Raw genomic sequence first — 22,362 nt, forward strand, 5'->3', positions numbered from 1 at the left:
AGTCTTTACTTGCTGGCCTTAAAGGAGACTTTGATCTGGAGGGAAATCTGTGCTCATTCACTTTCCGAATAGTTGAGGCTCTTTCAGTAGTTCTAAGGTAGTGACGGGGGATTTGTTTTAATAAAAACACACACACACACACACACACACACACAAAGATGGGGGGGGGGTGTCCATAACTAGATAGAGACAAAGCAGTGTGAAGCCCTGAGCTGCAGAAGGACGGGCTGACCCTGAAAGGGAGAAACTGTAGAAAAAGGAGCCAGAGGCTTAACACGCTCAGCTGGAGGTTGAAAGACCTGGGCTGCGAAAGAATGTGCATCCTGAATGCTTCTCAGCTTCGCATGTGCGTGCGTGCGTGTGCGTGTGTGTGGTGAGAGAGACAGTGGCAGAGAATGACCTTCATGGGAAGACATGAAGGGACAGGAGCGTGAGGCCAGTAGGTATGACTGCCCTTCTCTAGATCTGGCCTTGAACCGGCTGACAACCCCCTCACACCCCTCAGGTGAGCTCCTTAAGAGCCCAACACACTCACTCTTGGTTCTCTGTGCACCCATCCTATTCTCCAAGCCCCACCCAAAGGTCTCTCCCATGATCCTCTCTGGAGACTACTCTTTGCTCGGGCCCACCTCGGCGCCCTCCCTTCTCAACTCAAAGCTAAGCACAGCACCACACCCACCGCATTCCCTAACCATAGGAAGGTACTTCTAGAATGTTGCACTCAGCTGACAGTGAGTGCATATCAATTCAGCAGAACAGACTCCAGAGCAAGATCAAAGAAGCCGACATTCCCCATGATTCCTGCTTGGTGCTGAGACTCAGTGCTCCCTGAATACTTGTGGAGTGAGCAGTCTCGATCTCAGTGTGCTTGCAGGGCCACCTAGCCGTCCACGAGAAAATAAAGCAGCGTTTTGGAAGCTGACTGGGCTGTGGCCATCTCCCAGACTCCTGCGCCCTCTACTGCCCAGGAGGGAACCTGCACTCACGACAAAGTTGGCCAACAGGATAGAGAGCGGTCCTGATGCAGGGCTGACGGCAAGGCAGTCTAGCCTCCCTGGGAGTTCCATCTCGGTTCACCCGGGTTTGTGCCAATGACCCTGAACTCACAGGCATGACCCGGCCTGCTGCAGCACCCTACGAGGCCACGCAGGGCATGCTTAGAGTTTCTCATCCAGCTGCAGGCTACAGTTCTCCCAGGCGCCTCCGTGCATCGTGGCAGGGCTGCCCCGAGGGGTTCGGTTCAGGTAGTTCTGGATGGCAGAGGCGCAGTCCAAGCGTTCCATGGCGGTCATGAGGTAGTGAAGCTCCTGCAGGCTGCCATTCTGTTCCTCGAACAGCTCCAGGATCGCCGCGGCGGGACTGCGTTGGCAGGACAAGAACCTGTCTCCAAGGGACAGGGAACAGTGAGAAGAAAGCGGGGAAACGAGGCCCACCCTGCACCGCTCCCCTGAGTTCCACTCCTCTTGTGCCTCAGGTTCCTCTTACTAAGCTGAAATCTTGCATGAGACAGCATCTGGGATTGTCCATTGTTGGCATTGTGACAACATTGTCCTAGTTAGCTTGCTGTTAACTGGACACAGACTACAGTCATCTGGAAGAGGAAACTCCATCTGAGAAAATGCCCCCATCAGATTGCTCATAGGCAAATCTTTGGGGGAATTTTCCTGATTAATAATTGATATGAGAAGTCGGGCGGTGGTGGCACACGCCTTTACTCGGGAGGCAGAGGCAGGCGGATCTCTGTGAGTTCGAGGCCAGCCTGGTCTACAAGAGCTAGTTCCAGGACAGGAACCAAAAGCTATGGAGAAACCCTGTCTCGAAAAATCAAAAAAAAATAATAATAATAATAATTGATATGAGAGGGTCCGGCTCCTATGGGTGATGCTACCCCCAGACATGATGGTTCTGGATGGTATAATAATGCAGGTTTGGGAAAAACCATGGGGAGAAAGGCAGTGAGGAGCATTTCTCCATGACTTCTGCATCAGTTCCTGCCCCCAGGTTCCTGTCTTCAGTTCCTGCCTTGACTTCCCTTCATGATGGAATGTCATGAATAAGCAACTAAACCCTTTCCTTCCCAAGATCATCTTGGCCATGGTGTTTTATCACAGCAATGGAAAAGTCAAACTGAGACAGATATTATCTACAAATTTCATGCTTGGGATCATGCATGTTAAAAAAGCAAAATGGAAAAATTCACACTTTAAGTGCGCATAGGACTTTGTGTTTTGTCTCATGCATAGTTTCTGTGATGACCCATCATTGTTTGGGAACCTTCTAGAATCTCTCTTACAATCTCTAACTCCTGACTGCCTCACTTCTCCACCACCCGGCGATGCCCTGCTTCTCTGACCTGTCCTTGCCCCCTTCCATCCTAAGCCTCCTGTCTCTGGGCCCATGCCTACGTCACTTTGCATAGCCTGGCCCCCTGCACCTCAGCTGCTCCTCACAGCTAGAGTGACTGACTCTCCATGGTCCCCTCTCTGACATCTTTTCTGACTCTCCATTCTGCAGCCCTCTGGCCAGACCCAGCTATTCCTGTTTCAAATGCATATGTCTCTCTTCAGTGTTCCGCAATACTGAGCACACACAGAGGGCACAAGGGAAGCTTGCTGTTGTTCTCGGGTTCTCAAGGCCCTTGCTGTAGATCATTTGTGCTCCTAGGAGGTGAAAATGTATTTCACACTGTGTCTCAAAGCTTAGTGGTACATAGACAGGCACCCAACAATTGCCTCAATCTGTTCTGCCTCCAGGGTCTGGCTCTAGCTCGCCCATCCCTGACTACTGCCTTCAAGCCTGGGCTCTGGGACGTGCATAGAATTGTTCTTCTACCCATCCCTTTGTGAGCTTCTTGGCAGGGGCCCCAGCCGCATCGCCACTGTGCTCGCTAACACTGCCTGTGTTAACAAGAGGCAGGCTTCCAGCTCCATGTTGTACACACATCATCCTGTAATCTGCTTTTCCATGCCTTGGGCCACAGTGTGGCGAGCGCTCACTAGCATCAGTGACTTGTATCATTTCTTGTGAAATATTTATTGCACTCCTACTATGAGACAGACATCATATAACTGACCTCAGGCTGAATGGATGGGTTTGGCATCCTGGGGAGAGAGTGAGGTATTCTGGTGCCCTTCTCTTCAACTGTAAAACTATGGCTACTTTTTTTTTTCCCACTTACAAAATCCATATAACAGATACACAGGAGTGTGAACTTGAAGCTGACTTCCACAGAGAACATAGAAGAGGCTTCCACTCTATGCCTACCCAAGGAATGAACTGGAACAATGAGCTTGGCCAGGCTCAGACACACAGATGGGGCAGAGGCTCTCACACCAGCATCCCAGCAACCCCTGAGGCTCTCTTACAAAAACTGGAATCTTAATGCCTGCTCCCATTTTCTTAAGTCCCGAACTTTTACAATAATTAGAACAAAGCTGACTCTGATATAGAGGGCTCAGACACTGGGGACAAGTCACCCCCTCAGTCCCTAAGAGAGAGGAGGACTGTCCCAGAACCAGGTCTACTTGTCTTCTGGCCTTTGCCTCCTGACTAAATTGTAAGACAGTTGTAAGCAATTAGAGTCTTTCTTTCCCCAGTTTGGAACTAAATCTATTTTTATCAATTGCTGTTTCCCAAGAAATTGGGAAACACAGGGAAAGCAGGTGACTGGTTTACAGACCTGAGTGTCTGATAACAGTTACTCTGAAGTTTGAGGATATAGAATCGGCAGAAACAGCTGTCCTTCCAAAGGGACTCAGGTGGGAAGATTCACTAACTTTCAAGTCACCTCCTTGTCTGTGGTCCAGTTCCCAGAATGTCCTGAAGTCGCCCCAGCCCAGCCCCCCTTTGACCTCCCAGGTTGCTCACCGGATTTTCATGCCACAGAGCCCCATGTGGGAGGCCAGTCTACGCCAGTCATTCCCAGTGACACTGCTGGGCTCCAACAGCATCTGCAGCTGCTCAAAGAGCTCCGGGGGCAGCCTGCAGTGGGGAACAGGGTGTTTACAAAAGAAAGGCTCAGAGACCAAAGGCTGGGCAGACAGTTCGATCTGCTGCCACACAATCACGAGGTCTTGAGTCCAACAACCAGCACCCACATAAAAAGTCTGGTGGCATGTACTCGCGACCCGAGCATGGGAGAGAGGGAGACAGGAAGATCTCTGGGGCTTGGTGGCCATTTAGAGCTCCAAGTCCTAAAAAGCAGATTCCTGGGGCTTGGTGGCCAAGAGCTCCAAGTCCCAGTGAGAGACTTTATCTCAAAAACAAGATAATGGATCCTGGGGAACAACACCTAAGGTTCACCACTGGCTTCCATGTGCATGCACACACGTGCTTTAACACACCTACATACATGAACACACAAATGAATGCACACACGCGTGCATACACACACACAAAGGGACCCTGACGTTCTCCATTTCATTACCTTCTGGGGATGCTGAGGCAGGATTGCCAAACACCCCCAGACCACAGTCGGGCCACCTTCACCTCACCTATTGCATGGGGGAGGCTGAGAGACAGGAGGTGGTGCCGCCCAGGACTCTTCCTCTGAGGCCTGGAACCTGAGGATTTCCATGTACTTGGATTCCAAACCCTGAATCACCAACAGGGACAGGGAACACACTCAGGGGTCATGAGAAACTCCTCCCTCAAGGGCCCCCACTGCACTCCTCATGACCTTCCTTCAACCTGTCACAGCCTTGTCACCAGAATATACAGCCTCCACTCTCCATCCTTCCCCCTCCCGCAGCACCCTGGACTCTCTGACTCCAAACTTCAGGACCTCCACAGTCAGACTTAGATTTGCCCCTGAGAACAATAAAAACCGCACGGGATGCATCCTAAGCTGCCAGAAGGCACGAGCAAGACAAGGACACCACCCACTAACAGAGACTGACCTCCAACTGTCCTCCCCAAATAACAGTGTGTGGTTTCTGCCCCCATCCTGCAAGATGCCACTTCGGGTTTTCCAAAGACTCTCAGACCTGACATGCTCGTCTCTTCTCTGCTGCCATGGGGAGTGGGGAGATAGCTAACTTCCTTTCCCCACTCAAGTCCCCGTTTCTTGTCATTCCCATTGAAGACAGATGGGGACCTTGGACGAGGCCAGGTCTTCCAGATGCCCTAGCTGTCCTGAGCTGGAAGAAAGAGCTAATGTAGAATTTGAATCTTTTAATATTCTAATGCATCCATCCATCTATAAAATGTGCTCAAGGATGGAGGGTAAGAAGGGGCCAGCTGATCTATGTCCCTTAAAGATCTGTCATGGTAGCTCTATGGCAAATGCACTCTTCAGCTACTTCGTTTTGTAATTAGGTCCCTATTCGCTGCCTGCTGGACCCTTCTCCCTTGCCCAGACCTTCCACAGGTCCTGCACAACTCACATCCTGGAAGGTGTGCATGGTGACAATGATCTCATTGGTTACTGCCGAGCAGTCTTCATTCTCATTGGCTACAAAGAGAAGCAAGATGGGTAAGAGCAGAGAGTGGGGCTGCAGAACAGGGCGGCTGGGAGGGACAAGCAGGAAGTGAGCAGGGCTCCTGGCATACCTGCCTTTCTCCGGAAGCAGAAAGAACGGAAGGGGCACTTTCCATGCCAGATATGAAGGTGGGGAACCAGCTGGCTACTGCTGTCGTCCACATTTTCCCAACCTGGAGAGAGGACAGAAGCAACAGGAGATTGTGGAGGGGCATCAGGATGGCAAGGTGCAGAAGGGTCTCAAGTCAATGGAAATCCAAGAGCTTGAGTGGGTACCTCAAACTGGCCTTGTTTATGTCTGTGTCTCTATACTACACACACACACACACACACACACACACACACACACACGTGCACGCAGCCCTTTAGTCTTCCTTCATCCTCCCGGTCTCTACCCCACCTCTTAAAGCAGTTGTACGCCCCAGAGATGCTCCTGTCCAGAACTATACAGAGGATTCCAGAAACACCATAGCAGCCCCAGCCTTAAGAAGAGCCCCAACAGGCCGGGCGGTGGTGGCGCACGCCTTTAATCCCAGCACTCGGGAGGCAGAGGCAGGTGAATCTCTGGGAGTTCGAGGCCAGCCTGGTCTACAAGAGCTAGTTCCAGGACAGGCACCAAAGCTACAGAGAAACCCTGTCTCAAAAAACCAAAAAAAAAAAAAAGAGCCCCCAACAGGCAGGGAAACTCAGAACATATTCCCCATCCGAGGTCCTCTCATTTCCAGCCTCCCGCCTAGCATCCTTCTAGTCCAGGAGGGCTGGCGAGGACCCAGTGGGAGACAGGAATGTGAACAAAGTCAGGGCAGCCTCTCAGGGCTGCGGGAACCAAATCCAGGAAATGATTTCCTGGAAGACTGGAAGGGAGCCCCAACCCCGCCCTCCCACGGAGCTTTCCACCCCCACCCCCACCCCTGGGGCCCCCTCACCCTCAGAGATGTACTTGAGCTTCAGACACTGGTCTGCTCTGGCCCCAGTGAAGTCGAAGAGCTGGCAGGGCCCACGCATGCGTCCACCGTGGGGCTGCTCATTGGTGATAGCCCACTGCAGGGCGCAGGGAGTATTGTTCAGGAAGTAGACACGCAACTGCAGGTGGGTCTGCCCGGGTGCCAGTGGGGAGCAGAACACTGCCAGCTGCAGCCACTTGCGGGCTGTCTGACCCAGGGGTGCCTCCAGAACACAGGTGTAGAGGCTGCGGAGGGAGATGGTGGCGGACGCCCATGCGTAAGCACCAGGAAGGCCGGGATCCCAAGGTGCCTACCTCCATGCTTCTGTCACCTAAGGGATCTCTGAGCAGGTGAGGAGAGCACTCCAAGTAGGTATAGAAGGAGGACTAGGTGAGAGACGGAGTGGCTTAAAGAGTCGAGAAGTGAATGGGCCATGGTGGCTGTGATGGTGAGACTGTCAACTTGACAGGGTCTGGAATCACCACGGACACAAGTCTCTAGGCACGTCAGTGAGGTAGTTTCTCACCTGAGTTATTGAGAGGGGAAGACCCACCCTGACAGACAGGACTGAGTGAAAACCAAATGATGCAGCAACAGCCACCCCCTTCTCTAACGCTTGGCTGAAGAGGCAGCATGACCAGACGCCCCAAGCCTTTGCCTCCATAGTTGACCTGTACCCTTGGAACGTGTGCCCAAGTAGCCTTCCTCAGGTTGCTTTGGTCAGGTGTTTGTCACAGCAGCAAGAGGTGACTAATACAGTGACTGCCACCGCCTGGGGAGACAAGCCTGTGTGTATTCTCTGCAGCAGAGACAAATTAATCACTGGGAGCCACAATCTGAAGGGGGTCCTGCACATGGTCCTCTGGGGGTGGAGGGCGACAAGGAAACTGGGCAGCAGAGGACCTCAGACCCAAGAGATGGAGATCAGGCATGATGTGAGCTTGAAAGGAGCAGCCTGCCCTTTCTTAAGAGTTTGGGGGTGGTCCCTCAGTGGGCACGGGCAGAGAGAGGCAGCTCTAAAGGACAGATGTGGAGATGGGACAAACTCACTACAGGTGTGTCCAACCTTTTGACACCGAGGCACAATGATGTCGTCCAGTCACACTCAAGAACCATACAATTAAATTTCAAAAAAAAAAAAAAAAAAAAACTCAATGTTTTAGGCAAGTCTACAGTTCTGTGTTGGAACTTGTTCACAGCCATTTGGGCCGTATGGACTGTGGGTTGGATGTGCCTAGTAGACAGAGGGATGGGTTGATTCAGATGCTTCCAGATAGGCAGAGAGAGAGCAGTGGGACACAGTCTCAGATGGGGTTTCCGTGACAGAAATGACTGCAGTGAACACTAGAACAGCAGACTCAGAGAGAGGGCCACAAAGGTCCTAACAGACTGCTGAAGCATCTAGAGGAAGACAGGGGCAGCAGTTCTGACACAAAGACAAGAAGGGGCAGACAGAGAGAAGGAGAGAGACAGAGACAGAGACAGAGACAGAGAGAGACAGAGAGAGAGAGGAGAGAGAGAGGAAGGCACAGAACAGGGGACAGGCCAACAACGAACAAGGCCTACCTGAAGTGAGAGAGCAGGATACGGCACTCATCCCGGGAAGTATAAGCCCCTGGCCGACCCAGACGCTTCCAGTTCTTGGCATCCAGCAAGGAAGTATTGCTGGTGTAGGCACAGGCCTGACTGGGCTCCTGGGCACAGTGCTTGAATGTGAGGGTGCAAGGCTTCAAGAAGGAGGCTCCATGAGGGCCACATGCCACCACAGGACTCACTAGCCCCTGTCTGTGAGACAATGATGGGGCATCCGTCAGGTCCCACACCAGAACCAAGGACACCCTCTCCTGGCGACCCACTGCCACAGCACCTGGAGGGACAAAGGGCTGAGGTGAGTCCAACACGCGCGGTGCGAGGCCAGGCAGAGAGGGCAGGGCACCCAACAGAACACTGAGAGGCTGTGTGAATGAGGAAGTCCACTGTGAGCTGACTTAGAGTCACCATTTCCTTCCACGGCCACAGCCACTAGGATGGGGACATGTGTGACTTTCCACATCACACACAGCCTTCCTTTGTTTGGAGACTTGTCACCGCAGACTGTCTTTAGAGCAAGGCATTTTATTTCCACCTGCGGGGAAGCTGTCCCGAAAGATATGTGGAGACTCATCTTTGGAGAATCTATCTTTGGAATCAAAAAGTCTAAACTATAAATACAGTTTTCTAAATCCAAAGTTATCTGTGGGTGGAGCTCAGATGGGGTACCCTACCTTGCTGCCTGAAGAACTCTGCCAAGAAGGATGCTGGGAGTCGTTACCTGGTGGGACGAGCAGAAAAATGCCTGTGTCCTGCAGCATCAGGCATCCGCCATGGTGGTCCACCTCTCGAGCAGAATACACCAGTAACTTATTCATCAGCTTCCGGGTGATGGTCTGGCCCCGGGTGGGTGTGTGGAGCTCCTGGTAGAATGCAGCCATCTCCGGTAAAGTTGGGGGTGGGCACTGCCTTGGGGGCTCATATTCTGGTAATGGAGTGGGTGGGAAAACAGTCTCCTCTTGGTCATCTGGATTCCTGCAGTCTCCTGGCAGCCACCGAGAACAGTGCCAGCGAAGGCACTGAAGCAGAAGGAAAGCACTGGCCACAGGTATCCCCACCAACAGAAGGAACTCGAAAGGGTACACAGAACTGTCCTGGGGGCTCATCTGCCTGGTCACACCTTCACCCCTGCACCAGCCAAGGCCAAGGGCCTGCGGGGAAAGTGGGTAGAGTCAGTAGAGCTGGACTAAGTCTCTAATTTGTGGAGGCGAACGCTTCACTCCCCTACAGGAATGCTCTCCTCTTTTTCCCTCTCCCCCACGTAGGTACACACACACACATTCAGCAGCCTTCCTGAGCTAGACATGGTGATACAGATCTATAATTCCAGCCCTTATGAGGCAGTAAGATTTGAAGTTCAAGGCCAGCCTGAGTTACAAACTACCTCTAAAAGAAAGAGCTTCCCACAGTTCTCCACAACCTAGGTCAGCAAAGTAATCCTGGACATATAGAACGTATATTCTGAGTTAGAGAACATGAGTTCAAGGCCATATCAGTCACTGTACCTATTAAAATTATCATATTGTCCTTATCCATCCAAATATCTACTTTTGAGCCAGTAGAGGTACATGCCTATAAACCTAGCAATCAGGAGGCTGCAACAGGAAGATCCTGCATTGGAAGCCAGCTTGGGTGACATATTATCTCAAAATCCATCTTTATTTATGAGCACTCATTTTTAAGAAAAATCTGTAACGGAAAAAAGTAAGCTCCAATCTGATTGATATAAACATGTATAGGCTGAGGGCAGAGTGCTCTGTATGCACAAGACCCTGGGTTTGAGCCGGAGTAACATGGGAAGAGAGAGGATGGGGAGAGGAGAGAGAGAATGGAAACTATAGAGAGGTGTCTTCAATAGTGCACGTCATAAAAACACAAGTCAATTATGTAACTTGACATATTTTATTGGTCACAGGCAAGTGGATCTTTGTGAGTTCGAGGCCAGCCTGGTCTACAAGAGCTAGTTCCAGGACAGGAACCAAAGCTACAGAGAAACCCTGTCTCAAAATACCAATAAATAAATAAATAAATAAATAAATAAATAAATAAATAGAAAAAATTAAATAAATACAAAGTGATAGTAGGGGCTGGAAAGATAGATGGCTCAGTGGTTAAAAGCATCTACTACTCTTGCAAAGATCTGAGATTCAGACCCCAGCATCCATGCTGGGAGGCTCATAACCGCCTGTAACTCCTGCTCCGTGGGATCCAGCGCCCTCTTCTGACTTCTGTGGAACCCACATACAGGCATACACTCACACAGACATGTTCATACATACACATGGGAATATCAAAATAAACATTTGAAAGTAATAATAATATTTGTATTTAATCCAACACATTCAAAATAGTATGTTGTCAGGCAATGTATGAACTCATTAGTGAACTTTCACAGCCTACTCCCTGAGTACTTTACCCTTCGAGCACAGTTCAGCTGGGACTTGCCATAGTTCACATTGTTCCATGACGACTCGTGTCTTAGTGAAAGTCTGGAAGAATATACTCCCAACTCGTTCTATTGATCACCACGGAAAAACACGACAGCTGGAGAATACAGGAATGAATTCTGGAAATCTCCTCATGGCTTGGATTTTTCACAGCAAGCATGTCCTTTGCATGAACTTTGAAATTGTGTATGTACATGTCTGTGGAAGTCAGATGTCAGCCTTGGATATCATTCTTCAGGATGTGTGTGTGTGTGTATGCATGTGTATGTGCATGTGCGTGTACATATGTGTGTGTGTGTTGTGCCCACAGAAGCCAGAGGCATCAGATTCCCTGGAGCTAGAGTTAAAGGCAGTTGCAAGCTGCCTGACATGGGTGCTAGGAACCAAACGCCCATCTTCAGGAAGAGCAGAAAGTGTTCTTAACCACTGAGTCACCTCTCCAGCCCCCACATTGTTTTTTTTGTTTGTTTGTTTGGTAGGCTGGTTGGTTGGTTGGTTTCACTTGGGTTGTTTTGTTTTGCTTTGCTTTGTTTCTTTCTTTGATTTTTTTTGGGACAGAGTCTCTCACTAGGACTTGGAGCTCACCCAAGAGGCTTGGATGGATGGCCAACGAGAACCCAGGCATCCACCTAGCTCTGCCTCCCCAGCGCCAAGGTTACTAATGCAAGCCACTACACCTACATTTTTACTTGGGTACCAGGGATCCAACTCAGTTCTCATTTGCACACAGGAAGCACACTGTCAATCAAGCCATCTCTCCGGTCCTTGGGGGCTGTAGGGGATTTGTAGAGTCCTATGGCTTTGCACTTTCTTAAAGAAGATGGCATGAGATCATGTGGGAAGCACCTGTAGATGATGTAGCACTATCCAAATGTGTTTACTTATGCCCCTCCACCTGCCATAAAGGTCCAAAGGTAGCTCCCGGACAGCATGATCAGCAAGAGTTACAAGTGGAAGCAAAAAAGAGAAAAGGAGGAAGAAGAAAAAATAAGCGGGGCCTTAGAGAGAGAATGAAATGAGTGAGGCCAAAAGCACATGCTCACTGAGGGCCTGGCTGATAAAAGAGAATGGAACGAGAGGAACCTCTCTGTTTCTATAACAACAGCCTTCTTGGGGCCCACTAAAGACCAGAGTCCAAATCCCCTCCTCCCCATTGGACCAGGTCCCCTTGCCCAGCTGCCCCACCTAGAAAGTTAGCATATAACACTCCCACAGCACCCTGGGCCTCAAGGGAGCCTGTTGATCTCTCTGGCCTGCAACAGCTCAACTCCCCCCAGCTCAAACCTGGGGCCAGCTGACCACTCTTCCAGACTCCCTCAGCCTTCACCCCATCCCCACCTCTCCACCTCCCCCCATCCCAAGAAGGGAATGGAGCCAAAGTTGAAGGGACCAGCTTGCAGCCCTACTAATTCACCATGTTCTCTAACTTCCAACTCCTCAGAACCCAATTCTCCAGCCCAGAGCATTCTGGGTAACATTTCCCCAAAACAAGGGGCATTAGAATACCTATCATCACCTGCCCTATGAACAAAAACTCAGAATCTCACTGCAAAGATCTGTTCATATCCTGTAGAATCTCAACCCTCCCCTCCTCCCTGATTCTCACTAGAACACCTGATAGAGTTCTGAACACTTTTAAAAAGTACTGGCCTGAGCTGGGCTTGGCAGCACTAGCCAGTAATTCCAGCTACTCAGGAGACTGCAGGGGCGGGGGGGGGGTCACAAATTAGAAGTTGTCCTGAGCTTACAGAGAGTTCAAGGCCACCTGGGCAATGCAGTAAGAGTCTGTCTTAAAAAGTAAGAATCCGGCATAAGGGGCACACCTTTATCTCAGCACTTAGGAGGCAGAGGCAGGCAGATCCCTGTGAGTTGGAGGACAGCCTGGTACTGAGCTCCAGGCCAGCCTGGGCTACATAGTCAGAACCTGTCTCAAACAAACTAAGTAACAAAAATAAAGAGTAAAAGAGGACTGGGGTGTAGCTCAGTGAGGAACACTTGTGTGCATGCCCACGTTTCTAGGTTCAAAGCACAGTACCAGAGAAACAACAGAAACAACAAGACAATGAATGAGGCCACAGTCAAGGCCAGCACTCATGAGCACAATATACATTTCCACCAAACATAGAATCACCCACTTCTGACACCAGCGAGCACTGGCCCTTTCTTCACTCCTCCATGCAGAGGGTCCTCACAGGGTGGCAGACTAGCTAAGCTGATCTTGCTCTTCCCTGGACCCCTTAGCCATACCATCCCCTTGCAGCTGCCACACACACACACACACACTGGGGTACCCACCTTAATCAGTTTGTTCCAAGAGGCCACTAGTGCACCCAGAAGCAATAATTCCTTCTCTAAGAAACAGAAAGGCCAACCAGACCTGTCTCCAGGCCAGCAGACAAGTGGACTTGGGCGGGGAATGCAGGCAGGTGTGGCCTGCCACTTCCCGGCAGCCCAGTCACGCTATGGAGGGGTGGCGGAGAATGTTTTTGTCTATTGGCAAAGTCCAGGTGAGGCCTGGAGTCAGCACACTTCCCAGGGCCAGTCTGGAAGGGAGGAGGAAAGGAGGCAGCTCTGATGCAGGTCAGGCGTCTAGAAGCTCCCTCCTCACAGTGCCCTCTGCTGGTAAGCGACGGCCCCTACCAAAGGCTGCTGGTACGGACAGGAGGAGGGAGGCCAGAGGTATCAGATGACCGACGCCCCAGGACTCACCTGGGAATCTTGTTCAAATGCAACCGCTGTTTCCACAGGATCTGGCGGGAGACCACAGCTCAAAGCACCTTCCGGGTGAGCCAGTGCAGCCGATCCTCACACTGAGAGTCTCTTTTCCGCCCTCCCTGCATGGGAAGATCACACAGGTCCAGTGTGTAAGACTCGCATATCTGCTCCCCACCCCCGCAGAGTTGGTGGGACACTGCCCTTGGGCTGGACACTTGCCCTAGCTCTTGCCCAGAGTTGGTAAGACGCTTGCTCTTACCTTGAGCAGGAGTTACTGCTGATACTCTCAAGGCTCTGAGCCCTGAAGAGCAAGCAGAGCCCAGGAACCCTGAGCGTCTAGGACGAAAGCCCCTCGGGGCGGGGCAGGGAGCTACCCACCCGTTTGCTGCTGTCTGCCTCTTCAACGCGCAGCCATCTTTCCAAGGGCTCCTAAACTGACTCCATATCTTGGCTTTGGTGAACGGCACTGCTATAAACCTGGGAATACAGATATGAAAGTCTGGAAAGAGCGGGAAGCAGGGGGTGGGGCCATGCTGAGCAATGGGCTGCAGTTTGATAAAGTAAGTTCTGGTGCCCCGTGAGACTGCAGTGCAGCAGGGTAGCTACAGGGGACCAAAGTGTGCCGTGCACTCCAAATAGTTAGAAAACAGGATGTTGACTGTTGTCTCAACGTCAGGGATAAATGTTGGAGGAAATTAATATTCTGATTACTTTGAGTTGATCATTACAAAATGTATCCACGTATCAAGACATCTTGCAGTATACCCAATAAATATGTAGTTACTGTGCATCAATCAAAAATAAAATTTTTAATATTTTTCATTTTTATTTTAGTGTATTGTTTTATATGTTTGCTTTTGTTCTATTCTGTTTAATTTATGAGTGTGTGTATGTGTGTATGTGTATGTGTGTATGCACATACCTCCTGTACATGGGAGCCTTCAGAGACCAGAAGAGAGGATCATATCCCCTGAAGCTGGAGTTATAGACAGCTGTGAACCACTTGATGTGGGCACTGGGATCTGAGTTCAGGTCCTCTGAAAGAGCCAAAAGTTCTGTTAACCACTGAACAGTCTCTCCAGATCCTAAATACAATTTTAAAAAGAGAAAGAAAAAAAAAAGGAAAGGAAAGGAAAGAAAAGAAAAGATAGATAGATAGATAGATAGATAGATAGATAGATAGAGCCAGGAAAAAGACTCAGTACAGCATTTGTGTTGCATGCTCAAGGACCTGCTGAGTTCAACAGCCCAAATCTACATAAAAGACACTGGTAACTCTCTAGAGCTGGGGGAGAGAGAGATGGAACCGTGGGCCAACTGACCAGTCAACACAGTCAACTTGGTCAGTTCCAGATCAGGGAGAAGGCCTGTCTCAAAAATAAATAAATAAATAAAATAGTAGACTCCAACTGAGAGAGCTGGCACTCAAGACTGTCCTCTGGCCTCCACGTGCTCGTAACATACCCCTCCTCCACATACACACACATAAAAGAACATCTAGGAATGGCTTCCTCTCCTAGTTAATTATTCTCTTGTCTCGCATCCCCTCTGCTTCCATCCCTGGGTGGAGATGGCGGGGAAGGTGAGACAAACACATCTCAGGGTGCCCCTGTGGGTGTCACCAGGGACCCATGGAGAGCAGCCAGCCCTATAAAGGAGACCCAGTGCCTAAAGGACATGCAAGGAAGGGTGCTCAGAACTCTGGCAGGGGACAAACAGGGAGGTAGCTGTCTTTGTTATACAAAGCTGTCTGAGTCATGCAGAAGACTGGGCCTTGCCAACAGGCAGGGACACTCTCCCCTGTCCCTTTTCAGGGTGGCTGGGAGGAAGCACCAGGCCACTCCCACCCAGATTCCCCACCTACCTCCACTGCCTGCTGCTTTCATCTCTGAGACACCAAGTGCTGGGGGTTGGGAAAGATATGCCAAACCCTAGCCAGGCCATGCAGAAAAAGGCCAGCCATGAGGCTTCAGTCGGGGACTGTGTTCACAGATCATGAACTCATTTCCAAAGCTGGTGCTTGCCTCACATGAAGACAATCTGGTTCCAGAGGAGCTCTAGGGACATCTGGGGGCCTCTGTCATCCCCAGGGACACAGAGCTGGGTCACAGGAGCAGAGACCATGGTAGGATTGTAGCAGAGACCCGTAGGATTGTAGCTCCAGGCTGTGCTGTTAGAGAAGGTAAATATTTCAATGTCAAACTCTGAACTAGTTCGTCAAGGGGGCCTCCTCCAAAGGCCCAAGTATCAACAGGGCACTGAGGGGCCGAAGGAGGGAAGAGGAGCAGCTCAGCACTAGAGTGCTTGATAGCAGGCATGAAGCCCTGGGTGCATTTAATCCCTAATCTCTCTCTCTCTCTCTCTCTCTCTCTCTCTCTCTCTCTCTCTCTCTCTCTCTCTCTCTTACACACACACACACACACACACACACCACACACCACACACACTCACACAAGTCCTAACAGACCAGGGTGTGGGTGTGTGGACAGGAGCAGTCATGCAAACAGCCACATAGATTCCCCAACAACACCACCACCCTTTTCATCTGAGAAAGGGAGAAGAGCAGGAGCCCAGCTCCACCCTCTCCAGTCCCTCCCCCTCTTCTGTCTTATGCACATCATAGGTCATCAGGCATCCGGCCTGGGAGGTGTGTGCCTGAGGTAAGCGAGGAAGTCCTGGGAACTGAAGAGAGGATAGGCACGGTCAATAAGAAGAAGCTTCAGCACCAGATGAAAAATTAGGAAAAACTGAGCCAGGGAGGTGGGAAGTGGGCAGTGAGAGGTAGAGAGAACCCAGTAGAAAAATGCAGACAGGCTTAACGCTCAGCCCTGCCCCAGGAACTTCCAGAATTTGTCCCTGACCTGTGATTGGAAAGGGCGGGTCTGTCGGTCACTCTAGGACAGAAAACAATCAGATTTTTATTCCTGTTAAATTCCAACGATCTTAAGACAGAAGCTGAAACAGCAACAGCAAGTAAAAAGATTGATACTGACCAGGGCTTTAGTTGGAGGAGCCTAAACATTGGCCCACATGAAAACGGCATACAGAGAAAGCAAATGGGGATGGCATTTTTCATCAAAGACAACGCTGTTGTGTCCTTCAGAGTCAATCCACAAGAAATCTGGACACCTGTGCTTGCAGACCAACATATGGGAATGGGAAGATGCAGACCACATCCCTGAAGGACCAGGAACAGGTGAGAATAAATGCTTCAGAGAAGGGGATCCAGGACCGCGTCCGTTGGTAGTGCCTGATGCTGGGCAGACCAGCCTGGGTGGGCCTCTTGAGTGTGCCGGTCTGGTCTAATGAGATAAGATTGGGGCAGATGAGTGAGGCGACTGGGGGTTATAACTGGCGCAGCAAACCCTGGCTCCCACACTCAGAACGTGGATGCCATGTGAGTTTTCATGGAGGGTTACAGTCAGACACCTATTCACCTCAGAAAACGAACTGACAGAAAATCAAAGAAATGGTCCAGTTAAGTCCAGCCTTGTAAACCAACGAAAAAGCCTCATACGCTTCCCCACTCCCTCCAGGATGCCACTGCCAGCCTAGGTAAGGTACAGTCCTTGAGACTCTGCAGGCTTGCTATCTGCCTGGCCAGGTGCTGCCTGTGTTGGGAGAGAAAGATCGAACCTGGTCCCGACTCACAGGAGTCAGGCGAGAGGAGGAAGCTTTTGCCTCTGTTGTTGTTGTTGCCGTGCTCCCCAGTGACTGCGTGAGTGGATAATGTGGGGAGCAGAAGGCACGGATACCAGAAAATGGCAGGGGAATGGTAGCTGCAGATGGTTCAGGAGTCACAACTAGAGCTGGGCTCAAGGGGGAGGACCTCCAATGAGGAACTCTGGCCTCAAATTTGAAAACCTCGAAGAAGGGCAGAGGAACGCTCATTCCAGCATTCTCTCTGCCTGCCCAGATTTTGCCTCTCTACAGTGAATGCAGCTTCAAGGGCCTGTCTTTGTGGGTGTGCCCCTCCTGGGACCCATCCTGATTTGCATGTTCACTCCTAATGAGATGTCCGGTTGGTGTGAGGATGACAGGAAGCTGTCCTGGTGTCCACCCCACAAGGTCATATTGCCTGTGTGGGCAACCATCTACTCTGTCATGGGGTGAGTGTGTGGCCTTGGAGCCTGCAGGGGTTGAAGGTAATCCCCCTGTGTGTAAGCTTGCTCTGTACTTTGGCCTCCAGATGGATGGTATCCCATTGTTTTTCTTTGGGTAGGGGTCCCCCCCATAAACAGAAATGCCCTACATTCCCCAAATTCTAGCAAGCCCTCTGCTTCCTCCCCTCCAACCCTCCCAGTCTTCTCCCCAGGACACCCAACCCCTCCCACCCAATTCCTCCCACCAGCTCTCCCTTGGCTCTCGAGATTTATTTTATTTTACATGTGTGAGTGAGTGAGTGTGAGTGTGTGTGTGTGTGTGTGTGTTTGTATGAGTGTACACTGTGCATGAACACCAGAAGAAAGCATCGGGCTTCCTGGAGCTGCAGATACGTGAAGTTACGAATCACCTGGCAAGGGTGCTAGGAACCAAACATGTGTCCTCAGGAAGGGCAGGAAGTGCTCTTAATTGCTGAACCATCTCTCCAGCCTCTCCTTGGCCCTCAAATGATTCTTGCACCCACCTTTCACATGCCAGACTCAGGGTACTTGTACTCCTTGGCAGCCAAGAGGCCTTATGACAGAGGGCCTGGCTCCTACAGAAGACCCTGTCTCTGCAGCTATGCCTCCTACCTGGTGTGGAAGGACCTGGGAGGGGGCTTCCGGTGGCCTCTAGCACTGCCCCTTGGCCTCTACACTTTCCAGCTCACCCTCAGCTGGACCTTCTTGATGCTCTTCTTGACAGCCAACAACCCTGGGCTGGTAAGGCACATGATGCTCCATGCTGGGAGAAAGAGAACATAAAACCACAGGGCTCCACATCAGATAGTGGGACCAACAAATGGCATGCATGCAATTCCTACAGTGTGCACAGTGCCCCAGGGATGGGATTTCTGGGTCAGAGTACTGTAGAAAGGCAGAGGGTCCTGGTTCCTGACACAGCATGGCTACACCCTCTCATCATTTCTGCCCAGGCCCTCCTGGACCTGTTGCTGCTCTATGGGCTGGTGGCAAGCATGGTGCTCATCTGGCAGCCGATCAACAAGCTGGCTGCTCTGCTCCTACTGCCCTACCTGGCCTGGCTCACTGTGACTACCGCCATCACCTACCGCCTGTGGAGGGACAGCTTATGTCCAGCGCACCAGCCTTAGCATCAATAAGAGCAACTGAGGCACCAGGGAGCAGGAGAGCAGGGAGGTGGCAAGTGGAAGGAGTAGTTGTAGAGCCAGAGACACTTGATGTGGCTGCTCTCCTTAGACTTTGGAAATAGAAAACGAGATGATGTTTTCTGATACATAATAAAATCCTGTTGTTGACTTTGAGGGTATGATGTCAAGTGGACATGGATGCATAGCGTCCAGCATCCTGGGCTGCAGAGTGGGAGCCTCCCCTGTAGGAGTGGATGTAGGAACACATGCTGGGGATGGTGACCACCATGTCTCCTCTCTCATGCCTCCCCAAGCCCAGCCCAGGGGTTAGCATTTAATGCTTATCTCAGGAACAGAATCTCGGGCCAGCAAGATAGCTCATCAGGTAAAGCCCTTCCCACTAAAAGAGAATGAAACCTGATTTCTATCCCTGGGGACCACACGGTGAACAGGAAAAAAATGAATCCCAAAAGTTGTCCTTTGACCTCCCCATGAGCACTGTGATATACACACATATATACACATGTGCATACATGCACACACCCACACCAAATAGATGAACAAATAAATAAAAAATGGAATCTTGCCTAGAGTGTTGGGTTGGTGTACTTTTGTAATCCCAGGAGCATTCAGGGAATGAATTCAAGGTCATCCTTGGCTATGCAGCATAAATTAAAAAAAAAAAAAAATTCTTGAAACAGTACATAAAAAGAAAACTAAATCAAAAGGACTCCTGAGGAGGAAGCATGCTGACTCAGCAGGTAGGTGTCTGAGACCACCCAACAGCTGAACTGGATCCCAAGCTCCACACGGTGGAAGGAGAGAACCAAATGCACAGATTGTCCCCTGACTTCCACACATGTACAGCACAGTACACACACTGTTACAAAATATGTAGATGGATAATGATGGAGAATGTAGCTCTCCCACCTATTATACATGTCATGCTAAGCCCTGGGGGATGACTCTGGTAAGCTAACAGCTGTTTTTTGTTTTCATAGACTCTTTCATTTACAGTTATTAATGTCTGCTCACTACTATTAGGAGAGATTTGGAAAGGGGCATGAGCCCCAAGGTGCTGAGAGGTAAAAGGGAGATGAGGGCAGCGTGCTGAGAGCTGAAGGGGCGGTGCTGAGGGGTGAAGGGGAGATGAGCACAGGGCTGAGAACTGAAGGGGAGGGGGGCACAGGATGAGGGGTGAAGGGGAGGGGAGCACAGGGCTGAGGAGTGAAGGGGAGGGGAGCACAGGGCTGAGAAGTGAAGGGGAGGAGCACAGGGCTGAGGAGTGAAGGGGAGGGGAGCACAGGGCTGAGAAGTGAAGGGGAGGGGAGCACAGGGCTGAGGAGTGAAGGAGAGGGGAGCACAGGGCTGAGGAGTGAAGGGGAGGGGAGCACAGGATGCTGAGGGGTGAAGGGGAGGGGAGCACAGGGCTGAGGGGTGAAGGGGAGGGGAGCACAGGGCTGAGAGGTGAAGGGGAGGGGAGCACAGGGCTGAGGAGTGAAGGGGAGGGGAGCACAGGGATGAGAGGTGAAGGAGAGGAGCACAGGGCTGAGGAGTGAAGGGGAGGGGAGCACAGGGCTGAGGAGTGAAGGGGAGGGGAGCACAGGGCTGAGGGGTGAAGGGGAGGGGGCACAGGGCTGAGGGGTGAAGGGGAGGGGAGCACAGGGCTGAGGGGTGAAGGGGGAGGTGAGGGCAGAGGAGCTTCTTGATCAACCTTCACTCTTTCTTTCGAGACCACCTCAATGACTCCTCCACTTTTTTCTCCTCCCTCCTCTTACTTTTTTCTTCAATTCCTGAGATTCGCTCTTCCACTTATTGTGTTTTGTTGGTGATGTTTGCATCTATAGTTCCTGTTCACTTACCCAGATTTTCCATTTCCAGAATTTTCTTGGTTTACGTTTTCTTTGTTGCCTCTATTTTAATTTTTAAAACTTGAACTGTTTCCATCACCTATTTAATTGCTTTTTCTTGGCTGTGTTGGATTTCTTTAAGGGATTTATTGTTTTCTCCCAATTTTTTGTTTGCCTTTTTCTTGATTTCTTTAAGGGAGTTTTTCATTTTCTCCTCAAGGACCTCTCTCATCTTCATAAAGTTATTTTTAAGGTTGCTTTCATTTGCTTCATCTGCATTGGGATGTTCCAGTCTTGCTGTTGTAGGACCACTAAGTTCTGGGGGTGCCATACTGCTCTGTATGTTGTAGCATTTATTCCTACACTGCTGTTTATCCATTTAGGGTTGGGATAGGTATAGGTACAGGTGTTGATTCTTGCGCTATTTTTGTTAGATGGTCTTTTGTTCCTTTATTATCTGTTTCCTTTATTGTCTTTTGGCCTGAATGGCCAAGGGTTCTGGTGACTGGTTGATCCTAAGGTCCAGTAGGGTTGTCTCAGCTGAGGTTTGTGGAGTTTGGGTATCTAGATCCAGCATATCCTCCTGTTATTCTGACTTGTGTGGGCTTTACTTGTGCCTATGGAGTCTGTTCTTCCTAGTGGTGTGGATTGTGACTGTGCAAATGGAGACTGTTCTTCCAGCTGGTGTAGGTGGTGATGGTGCCTATAGGGTCTGCTGTTCTCCCAGCTGGTGTAGGTGGCGATGGTGCCTATAGCGGCTCTGTTCTCCCAGCTGATGTAGGTAGTGCTTGTCTAGGGGCTGCTGCTGATGCAGTGGAGGGTTGGCCAAGGGGAGGATGATGGGGCTGGTGGGTTTGGGTGGCGGAGTGAGTCCTAGAGGTGACAGAGTCCAGTGGGTGTTGGGGGTATTGCTGCAGCCTGCCTGGAAGTTTCTTGCCTGCTGGCCAGCTGCTGGAAACCTTTTTTTTTGCCTCTGTTTCAAAGTCCTCCTGGTAGGAGGCAGCAGCTGGGGCCGTGTCCTTGACCACTGTACATGGTAGGCTAGAGGGGCCAGATATCTTGCAACAAGGAGTTTCCACCTGAGGTATGGATGAAGGTGTGAGCACCAGGCTACTTTGCAGCATTCATGAAAAGCATGTCCCTGGAACCCCAGTTCCAAGCCTGACTTTGTAACTTTGAGGGTGGGCTCTTGGCATCCTCACATTGACTGCTCATCACCATTTTCACCCAGTGAAGATCAAGGGTTCTGGACTTGGCTCATTTCTTTGAGCCTAACTCCTGCAGTCAGGGGTTCTGTGAGCTCCACGTGCTTCCCACAGTGTGGCCAGCAACCTGCTGCCTGATGGCCATGGACTCTAGCCCAGCCAGGTCGCCATGTAGAGTGAGGGCAGTAGGGCACAGTGGTTAGCAGTCTGTCCCTGGAGGCAGCCTCTAGTGGCTTAGCTGTGAAATGTACCCCTGACACATAGCAAATGTGCTGATACACAAGCCCCGTCTCGGGACTGAGGAGACGGCTCCTTCGGCAAACCGCATGCTGTGAAAGCTTGAGGACCCACAGAAAAGCCGAGCATGTAACCTCTGTGTGCACCTCTGTAATTACAGTACTGGAATGCAGAGGCAGGAGCATGGCTGAGGCTTGCAAGCCAGCCTAGCAGAAGATTCAGAGAAAGACCCTAGCAAAGAAAAAAGAAAAGAAAGAAAGAAAAGAAAAGAAGCCACAATAGAAGCTGGGTGGTGGAACATGCCCGTGGTGCCAGCACTTGGGAGGCAAAAGCAGGTGGATCTCTGTGAGTTCAAGGTCAAAGGTCAACACACTGAGCACCTTTCTCAAAAAAAAAAAGATAATTAATTAAAATAATAAAGTTGGACTGGAAAGTTAGCTCAGCAACACTTGCTATTCTTGCAGAGGACGTGGGTTCGGTTCCCAGCACCCATGTGGCTGCTCACATCTGTAACTCCAGTTCCAAAGGATCTAACACCCTTTTCTGACCACCACTGAAACCAGACACAAAAGCATTGCACATATGCACATGGCAGGCAAAAGACTCATGCACATAAAACAAAATGCATAAATCTTTTTTAAAAA

The 22,362-nt window shown here is 50.6% G+C and overlaps 2 protein-coding genes across 2 annotated transcripts; one reads left to right on the forward strand and one right to left on the reverse strand.

Annotated features, from left to right (window-relative positions):
• Positions 1-590: 590 nt before the first annotated feature.
• On the reverse strand, positions 591-12,961 carry Unc5cl (unc-5 family C-terminal like). Its single transcript, XM_057751735.1, has 9 exons — positions 12,756-12,961; positions 8,735-9,164; positions 7,990-8,290; positions 6,406-6,668; positions 5,551-5,652; positions 5,385-5,452; positions 4,494-4,594; positions 3,868-3,981; positions 591-1,380 (listed from the first exon to the last, which is right to left on the reverse strand). Exons 2-9 carry the CDS (start codon positions 9,117-9,119, stop codon positions 1,158-1,160), a joined length of 1,557 nt encoding a protein of 518 aa, XP_057607718.1. The 5' UTR covers positions 9,120-9,164; positions 12,756-12,961; the 3' UTR covers positions 591-1,157.
• Positions 12,962-17,111: 4,150 nt separating this feature from the next.
• Tspo2 (translocator protein 2) lies at positions 17,112-18,429 on the forward strand. Its single transcript, XM_057794305.1, has 3 exons — positions 17,112-17,284; positions 17,899-18,040; positions 18,253-18,429. The coding sequence occupies exons 1-3, from the start codon at positions 17,112-17,114 to the stop codon at positions 18,427-18,429; spliced, it is 492 nt and encodes a 163-aa protein (XP_057650288.1).
• The last annotated feature ends 3,933 nt before the right edge of the window (positions 18,430-22,362 follow it).

This window comes from Chionomys nivalis, chromosome 19 (assembly GCF_950005125.1).
Source record: "Chionomys nivalis chromosome 19, mChiNiv1.1, whole genome shotgun sequence".
In the NCBI taxonomy this organism is placed as follows: Eukaryota; Metazoa; Chordata; class Mammalia; order Rodentia; family Cricetidae; genus Chionomys; species Chionomys nivalis.

Coding starts and splice junctions, on each gene's coding strand:
- Unc5cl (XM_057751735.1), bottom strand. CDS start 9,119: ATGAGCCCCCAGGACAGTTCTGTGTACCCTTTCGAGTTCCTTCTGTTG. Junction 8,291..8,734: donor TTTTCTGCTCGTCCCACCAG/GTAACGACTCCC, acceptor TTGTCCCTCCAG/GTGCTGTGGCAGTGGGTCGC. Junction 5,653..6,405: donor GCTCAAGTACATCTCTGAGG/GTGAGGGGGCCC, acceptor TCCTCTCTCCAG/GTTGGGAAAATGTGGACGAC.
- Tspo2 (XM_057794305.1), top strand. CDS start 17,112: ATGCAGCTTCAAGGGCCTGTCTTTGTGGGTGTGCCCCTCCTGGGACCC. Junction 17,285..17,898: donor ACCATCTACTCTGTCATGGG/GTGAGTGTGTGG, acceptor CTGTCTCTGCAG/CTATGCCTCCTACCTGGTGT. Junction 18,041..18,252: donor CAGCCAACAACCCTGGGCTG/GTAAGGCACATG, acceptor ATTTCTGCCCAG/GCCCTCCTGGACCTGTTGCT.